This window comes from Lutjanus erythropterus, chromosome 2 (genome assembly GCF_056507025.1).
Source record: "Lutjanus erythropterus isolate fLutEry1 chromosome 2, fLutEry1.hap2, whole genome shotgun sequence".
Classification (NCBI taxonomy): Eukaryota; Metazoa; Chordata; class Actinopteri; order Lutjaniformes; family Lutjanidae; genus Lutjanus; species Lutjanus erythropterus.
The window spans coordinates 35,319,315-35,328,637 of NC_139318.1; the positions used below are offsets into that span (position 1 = coordinate 35,319,315).

General features: G+C 38.0%; 1 protein-coding gene across 1 annotated transcript; it reads left to right on the forward strand.

Moving 5' to 3' along the window:
• The first annotated feature begins 2,586 nt into the window (after nucleotides 1-2,586).
• LOC146332024 (F-actin-capping protein subunit alpha-1-like) lies at nucleotides 2,587-9,323 on the forward strand. Its single transcript, XM_084738226.1, has 10 exons — nucleotides 2,587-2,682; nucleotides 4,307-4,370; nucleotides 4,637-4,688; nucleotides 5,597-5,660; nucleotides 5,775-5,981; nucleotides 6,072-6,151; nucleotides 6,274-6,352; nucleotides 6,443-6,514; nucleotides 6,750-6,812; nucleotides 8,322-9,323. Exons 1-10 carry the CDS (start codon nucleotides 2,647-2,649, stop codon nucleotides 8,460-8,462), a joined length of 858 nt encoding a protein of 285 aa, XP_084594352.1. The 5' UTR covers nucleotides 2,587-2,646; the 3' UTR covers nucleotides 8,463-9,323.

Genomic DNA, 9,323 nt, shown 5'->3' on the forward strand with positions numbered 1-9,323 from the left:
CAGGTCTCTAGCTTATAGTTGCAAAGTTTCATGAGGTTTTTAAGTTTCTTGGTTGCTGCAGCACTGGGATTCAACTTCCACAAGTTGTCCACGTGCCTGGATTCATACTGACTCCTCAAAGTGGTCCTAAACATGGACACATGTGATGCAAAGACAGGACGGTGTGTTTCATTACCTGTCATAAGACATGAACATGGCAAAGCAAATGAATCATTTGACATTTTGCTGCCATTTCTCTAGATCTACACTCTTAGAAATAAGGGTTCTTCTTGAAGAGCTGAGGTTCTGCCCAGAACCACTGGATTCTGAAGAAGAAATGGTTTGTCAGGGTTCCATTAAGAATAATTTTTAGAGGAAAGAGTTCTTCAACCTCAACCTCAAACATTCAAATGTTTACCCATGTTTCAAATAGTAATGCTACATGTAGATGGACTGCCTACATTTCCCATCATGCCCACTCTGCTTGACCGAGTAGTTTACGTTTGCTGTTTTATGTTCCAAAATGGAAACATTTCTTTCTGTTAGTGTTTGTACTGTGTCTGTTCAGAACAAAGAACCCTTAAAAGACAAGAAGGTTATAAGTCAAACCCGTGGAATATAAGATGGTCTCTCTGCAGAATCCGAGGGGTGGGTTCTACATGAAACCCGCAGAATATAAAAGGGTTCTTGGTAGAGCCCCACATGTAGGTTCTAGATGAAACCCTTGGAATATGAAAGCATTCTTGGTAGACCCACCTGGGTGGGTTCTAGATGAAACCTTTGGAATATGAAAGGGTTCTCAGTAGTGCCCCCTCAGTGGGTTCTAGATGAAACCCTTCTCGGTTCTCGATAGTTCCCCTAGGGTAGGTTCTAAAAAGCACCTTTATTTCTAAGAGTGCAGTGTCTTGAATCACACCTTCATCACTGTCAGAGTGAGATGAGCAACACTGTCAGCTGATCAGGATCTTGAGGAAAACATTTGTCACAAAGCAGCAACAGTAATCCAGCAGTTTGTGTGAAATCGGATACCAGTGAAGTAGGAACAGAGCCACGCATCAAAACAGTGTGTTCCTCTGAGAGACGTCAGTGTCAGCTCCAGCATCTTTCCTCATACGCTGTTGCTAAGTAACCAGTGACCGCTGACTTTGTGGCAGCCGTGCTTGACAGCTCAGCATGACGTGGAGCTAATCTGCAGACAACACGTCTTATTTTATGTGAAAACAGAGAAAACAACCTCTTCACTGTAAATCCTGGTCAAACTGCTGGCTCTTAATTCAAAACTGACACTGGGATATTTAGTTATTGAACTACTGCCTAATGGTTGCCCTGACAACACAATCAGTCAGCCTCTTTCCACTAATATAATCAAATCTATCTATCTATCTATCTATCTATCTATCTATCTATCTATCTATCTATCTATCTATCTATCCATCCATCCATCCATCCATCCATCCATCTGATCCTTGGGGGGATACTTAATGTTGTAATATTTTTAGGCCCCTGTCAGTCATTGGCCCTTTTAATCATCCTAGCTACTACTGACTGATTATAGTCCAGTAATATATTATATATTTATTATTTTGAAATGTTCCATTCTGCATAATGAGTAAAAATGTGGAAAACACTTTCGGTTTTTGACAGTTATTCCTGTTGGGATAGCTGTCACGTGACGTGTAACTTCTCCGTGCTCCTAGTTGATGACGCATTCACGTCTTTTCGGAATTGTCGTAATTATGAAACTTAAATTACGTTCATGTCAAAATCCAAGTTAATAACAGCAAAAATCGCATATTTATCAAATTTCGTACATATTCTCACCCACACACGCGTGCCGTAAAACAAAACAAACGTGTCAAACTCAAAATTGTTCGCGGTATGTAAACAAATTTAATGGATTTACTGCTGTATTACCAATGAGCAGTATTTCTAACCCACACACGACCCACTCTCAGCTTAATCTACAACTATCTTGAGTTTATGTGAACAGCCCAGTCACTCACAAGTGATAAACATGGAAATACTTCCTGGCTATTTTGTGTGTACCATCCATGCCAGATGACATGAACGCGTCAGGGTTGCCAGGTTGGGATATTGTCAGGTTCAGTTTGCATGCAGTAGCCTATATTATGAAGGGTGGAAGGAGCAAGAATTTATTTATAAAAACTTAGACGATTAAATGCAGGTGAATTAACAAATAGAAAGGTGAAAAAGAACATGAAATGAGAAACTGAATAAATAACCAAGTGGTTTGATTAATAATTAATTAATTAATTAATTAAAGGTGAATTTAATTGCCATTTCAGGAAGGATGGATGGAGGCAACTAAAAATAATTAGAAAAAAAAATGTAAGTGATGAAAATGCGTATAGGGATTAATAATGAAAGTGATGCAACATGGACTAATTGAAAAATAGAGGGATTAATTGTCACTTGATTAGATTAACTGCAAGCTCAAATCTGTTTTATATTATTTACTGTTTATTTAGGATATTATAGTTATCTAAATCTAAACTAAAAACTTAAAGTAGGAGTTGTTAGTTTTTAGTTTAGTTTTAGTTAACTTTCACCACATAGCACAGTTTAGCTTATGTTTGTGCAGGGAGGAGTCCTCACACAGACCTGGCAACACGGACAGTCGCTTTGTTAACACTTCATTGAACCAAGATGGCAGACTTCGAAGAGCTCAGCGATGAAGAGAAGGTAATACCTTTTTAAATTCATACTGTAATTATTTTATCACCCTTAACTTTTGTTCTGAAAACGGCAGTACTCCGTGAAATCCTTACAGTGTAGAATGAATTACGAGGCGGGCCGTGTTAGCTGTTAGCTGTCTGCTGGTGGAGCTAGCTAAGCCAAGGCTGTGCTGTGTTTGACAGTTCAGAGTTGAAGCTTGCATGTTTTTCCCTGTACACAAATACATGATGTAAGTTAGCTAACTTGTGTGAGTCAGTCCCATTTGATTACACATTACATGTGAGCTTGATGTCTGATTTAGCATCGCAGTGAGTGCAGAATAACTGCAATTGATTAGCAAATGCTAGATGGAAGGAAGTCGAGCTACTTCCTGCATTTACAGTAAAGATAATGACAGTGCATCGGCTGCATTGTCACCACCCACACCCAGTTTATTTTAACCTAATGCAGCTGCTTAACTGGTCTTGATAGCATCATAAGTTGAAGTTTATCAGACATGTTAATCGAATTTGCAGGTATCTAAGTTATACGTAGCAACTTTTCGCCCTATAATCTCAGGACAGATGCAGTCTTCCTGCAGTGTTATTGGGGCTTGCAGTGACCGGTGTTGCTCCCCCTGCTTCATGCTGCTACATGTTGTAAAATAATGCTTTGCATTCCTCGAGCTGATGGTGTGGCCAGGAGCTGACACCTCCCAGAATTTCTACGACAAACCTTTAAAATAAATGTTAACAACTCAGTGTAATGTATGGATTGAAAATTAAGATTCTAGCTTTCATTTGACATCTTGTATCCTTAGATCAGATAGGATCTTTATGAGATTACAGCTCAAATTGTTGAACTTCTTTATGCAGAATGAGAGTTGAAGCCTGGAAGTGTTCTCTGGGCTCTGAATGGAGGGACTATTCAGGAGCACAGTTAAACTGGGTTACTCATTGTTATGCCCCTCTGCCCTTTCAGCTGGACAGCCCATTTGTAGGTCACTGCCAGCTGCAGCCTGGGGGCTAATAACCCTGTCTGCCTGACAGACGGCATCACTGGCACAGCCGCACTGTAATGTGCCAGTGACATTAGGCCTGGCTAAAGCTGTGAAGGTCACAAATGAGTTCTGAAATAAATGGGAAAAGAAGGGTTATTGCACCTTTGCTTCCAGCTTACTATGTTCTGCCTCAGTGTGTATAACTTTTAACGGTCATTACTGAGTATTACTTTATGAGAGCACTAGTACCTGCCCCAACTTCTTCACTCTGTAGCTTTGACACCACATGCTTACACTTGCAAACTGGCTGCTAAGAAAAGCCCTTGGGCATACAGACCCTGCCTGCCATCTAAGGAGTGGCCAGAATAGAGCCACTAGCCAAGAAAGTTAGAGGACTGCTCTCTGCTTCACTCTAGTGGCTATCTGCAGTGTTTTCACTTCTCATAGACATAACCTGCTATACCTCAAAAGAGAATAAATTGACCAGATTTTCTAAACAAAATTGCAGCAGGAGGCTGTTCTTAAGCTCTATCAGAGTTCCTTTAAGCAAAAAGGGAACTTAACCCATAAGTTAAACCCTGTATTTAGCGATAATGTGATGCCTTGTACTGTTTTAAAGTTATGTGACAAGTTATTTTATTTATTTTCTAGGTCCGCATTGCAGCTAATTTTGTAATGCACGCTCCCCCTGGAGAGTTCAGTGAAGTCTTCAATGGTGAGCCTTATTTGTGATTCTGATGTCTTTAGGGCTACCTGCATTTTTAATGTGTATGGAGAGCAAATAGACTCCTGCTCACTGTCCTCTGCACTTGTAATCCAAGATTTTATTATAAACCATTTGGTACACTGATCTTCATCGGGTTATTTTGATTAAATAACCTTGGATTGCAAAATAATCTTATAGATGTGCAAAAGTTTTGTTCTTTAATGTGTGTGGAAACAATGTTTTGATACTTTTCTTATGTGAATTCTTCCTTTCAGATGTGCGAATACTGCTCAACAATGATAATCTTCTCAGAGAGGGGGCATCTCAGTGAGTTTCATTCTTTTGTTTTTGTAAAAACATAATATTATATAGGGATGTAACAATAGCCTACCAAAAACTCACAATAAAAGAAAAATAAAAGTTTATTATATGATATTTTAATGCGATATTGAGAAACAAAAAACAAAAGAAAAATGACAACTTGAAAAAATGCAATGTTAATAACAAATCTGATGTATCTCAAGATGTAGCATTTTTTTTTGTATGCATAAATGTGTTTTTACTTTCACAGGGTTTCTGCAGGTCCTTAGAGAGTCTTAAAATCCAATAATCTGAATTTTTGGCCTGAAAATGTACAGTGTTTACAGGCCTTATTTGATTTGATTGAATTAGGAAGTTAACATTACTTTTGCAAAGTTGCATTGTTTGTTTTTGGAAAAACTGTATTGATAATGCTGTAGCAACAACAAAATGAAATCAACATTGACTCAATAACCACAAATGCTGATTGTGCTTGGACTTTTTTGCCAAAATGGAAGTGAAATAGGTCTCAAATTGCACCCAAAATGGCCTTAAAAAGGTCTTCAATTTATCTTGTTTAAACATTGTTTCAACTTAAAGTGCTGCTTTTAAAAATAAAACTAGCAGCCAGGACTTAAGTGTAAAAGTGCAAAAAACATGTCATGGATTGTCTTTGACAATCAGCATTTGAATTATGATCGTACAATTGCAAAACAAAAACAATGCAGCTGTCAATAGAAGTTCTTTTATACAAAATAAAATAAAAAATAATACAATTAAATAATGAACCATATAAAACAGTAGATATCATCACAGCCTGGTGCAGTACGAAGACATTTTTAGGGTATATTCAGTATATTTTACATCCCTAGTTAATACAATGACGTTCTGGATGTAACTTATAGTGGTATTCTTTTTTTTTTCTTTTGATACAGTGCCTTTGCCCAGTACAACATGGATCAGTTCACCCTTGCCAAAATTAATGGATATGAAGATCAGGCAAGATTTTTCTTAAAAAAATATGAAGAGCATTTTTTAAATTTCATCATTACTCTACATTATCAACACAATGCCTGAGTAAACAACTATAGTAACGGCAGGTTTCCCCTGTAGGTCCTGATTACGGAGCATGGAGATCTGGGTAATGGCCGCTTCTTTGACCCTCACAACAAGATCTCCTTCAAGTTTGACCACCTGAGAAAGGAAGGCAGCGATCCGCAGCCCCACGAGGGGGAGGCGGCCCTGAGGTCATGGAGAGACACCTGTGATTCTGCCCTGAGGGCCTACGTCAAGGAGCACTACCCCAGTGGAGTTTGCACCGTAAGATTGCTCTAGGAGTCTGCAGCGAAGCTGCCATGTTCAGCACTGCACACGATGAATCACCCACTCATCCTTATTTATCTGCTGCAGGTTTATGGAAAAACAATTGACGGCCAGCAGACCATTATTGCTTGTATCGAGGGTCATCAATTTGAGCCTAAAAACTTCTGGTAGTGATCTAATTTTAAACTTCCTAATCAAATTCACTCAATTATGCTGGTGCAGAGTAGAGCCAGTCATGTGTTTAGTGAGTCAGTTTTCAAGTGTTCTCTTCTACATTTTCTGTTTCCAGGAACGGTCGCTGTCGGTCGGAATGGAAGTTCAGTGTCTCGCAATCCACGGCACAGCTGGTCGGAGTCATGAAAATACAGGTATGTTGAGTAACTAACTGGTGTAGTATGAGGTTAGCTGTGAAGTTAGTTTAGTTTCACTGTAGTCTTTGTGTCCTCTATTTATCTCAGGTGCATTATTATGAGGATGGAAATGTGCAGCTGGTCAGCCATAAGGAGGTACAGGAATCACTGACTGTGTCTGTAAGTATTTGACTTATTCATTCTCTGTTTTAAACTCTGGAGTTTTGTACAGGAAAGCTAAAGTTTCTTGTTTACCTCCAGTCTGTGTTTGCATTTTCAAACAAAGTTAAGTGGTGTTGATAATCCAGAAGCAAACAGAAAGTAATTAAATGGATTTATTGGAGTATGTCATATTTCAGTTATGTTGATCTGTGTTTAATTAGTTTAATTAACCCACAAATGTATGTTTTGTCAGAGCGAGAGCCAGACTGCAAAGGAACTTGTGAAACTGATCGAGGAGGCAGAGAATGAATACCAGGTATGTGCAAGTTGAGAATAACAAGAATTGCCTCCAGTTTTGTGCATCAGTAAGCTAAAGGAGGGTGTTAATTGAACACACTCACATTTTTGTTGAAGGGTGAGCCAAACATCTGTTTGCAACAAATGAACATGAACATCATTAACTCCTGTGAGAGTTAATGACACTGATGCACTGTGTTTTAAAGAACTCAGGAGGCTTTACTCCACCTATTTTTCTCACTTTCTATGACACACTGTTTAAGTGCTAAAACATATACACACACTGTTTTTTTTCCTCTCTCCGTCATTCTAAACTCTGTGCTGGCTCTTGTGAAGTGTGAACTTACACGCTGGTTACTTCCATATCTGAATGAAAAGTTTTTATTCTTGTGGCATGCATATTTACAAGGAAGTCCTAATTTAAATCAGTCACAGTCAAGTTTTCAGACCTATTGTTGTGCATGTCTACAATAAATCTCACAAATAACTGACAGAATACTGGAGGAATCAGGATAACATTTCACTCATTCACCTCCTTCATTTCAGTAACATAATTTTGTACCTGTTGTCTTCTAGTCTTTAATATTATTTTTCATATGTTATCGTCAGTTTTCTGTTTTTATTTATGCTTCTTGACTTTAATCTTTATTTTTATATTCTTGTGCCACGTTTATTGCTGTGCACCAACCTACCACAGTAATTAAATTAGTGCCGTCTTTTTCTGATTTTTGAGAAGTTAGCAAACTGAAACACATAAAAATTGAACATATATTCTGTATCTGTACACCAAAATATCAAACTCTTTCATGGAAGTCGTCATAATATGACATTAGGGCTGTGCCAAATACCTTTTTTTTTTTTTAGTTATATTTAGATTTTTGAATAAAGCTTTCATGCCTGTTGTCATATTTTATGAGATCATCACCCTAAAAAATGTAAAAATCCTCGGAATGAAATCCTCCACTTGAATAAAGTATTTCATCAGATAAAATGATTTAGTCCTTTTATTAAATGAACACTCTTAACTCAACATAACTCATCAGTTTTGTCAACATAATGTAATCTGTGATGCTGTTAAATTGCTGCTAGACCACCCTGTTAATACAGGCGCATGCCTCCCTTTGTGTGGGGTGAGCAGGAGAGCAAACAGTCTTTTGAGTGTAGTAACAATGTGTTTGTGAAAAGGCTGAATGCCAACAAATATGGATTGAAAAACACGTGAATTTTAGTGTTACTGGAAATGTTTGGATCACACAAATTGGAAAACAATTGCAGCAGCTAATGAGTCTAATTCTATAAATATTCTAATAGTTATAATATTAATGTAGCCTAATCTTTGTCTGCAATTGTGGAGAAATACCGGGTTTAAATAAAATGTATGGACACGCAAAAAAAAAAAAACAAGTTGTGAAACATTAAATTGTTAAGTGAACAAAGCTTCAAACTGTTAGGTAAAGATGTAGATGACATCATGGTACAACTTATTTATATCTGCATGATTAACATACTTAACTTTGTTGCTTTTCAGGTGGCCATCAGTGAGAACTATCAGACCATGTCGGACACCACGTTCAAAGCCTTACGCAGACAGCTCCCAGTCACCCGCACCAAGATCGACTGGAACAAGATCCTCAGCTATAAGATCGGCAAAGAGATGCAGAATGCTTAGAGGACAGAGGCTGCTGGCGTTACAGCAAACGGATTGAAGAGAGGCTGATGCTCGCGCAAACGTGTGATGCAACATAACGTACTGTATGTCCTCTTAAAAGAGACATTTGTTTGGGGTTTATTTTCCAGAGATTGACAGCTTCTGTTACAGTATGCACTACAAGGGGATGCCTTCATTTTAATATGATATTGAGTGGTGTAACTGTCGCTCATTTGCAAACATACAGTATATTATTTTTTAACAAATAATGCCTTTTGTGACACTGTGAAAGTTTGGGTCATCCCTGCTTTGTTTCACATGTTAGACACAATTTCTGATCCCTGAGTGCTTCAAATAGACACACATCCTCCCAAAACCCCTTGACTTTCATGTAGCAACTAATTTCTCTCTATATAACATAAGTGATATTCTTTAAGAGCTTCCAATACCTCTATAGTTTTTTATTAACAGAGGGCAAATACTGTATGCAATTCGATATGTTAACTGACTGGAGGGACACTTGAAAGCGCCAAATTATACAGTTCATATGTCTGAAGATCCCATGTGTTTATATTAATGCATCCCTCTGGACGCAGGGTTGTAGCCAGCGGACATGCCAAAGCATACATTTTTATTTCCCCCTTTCACAAACGGTATTCTGTCTTCCCTTTTTCAAGTTTAGTTCTGTCACTTCTCTCTGTTGTAGAGAGATATTTTCGGTGAGAGTCTCTCTATACCCCCCTGGACTGATAAAGTATTGGTGTCCTCCTGCCAGCTGTTTGCCTTTAGCTTTTGCTATATTTTTTATACAAACTGTAAGTACATTTATTATTCATTAAATAAAAATATGATCTCCAAGCAATGATGATCATTTGTGTTTGA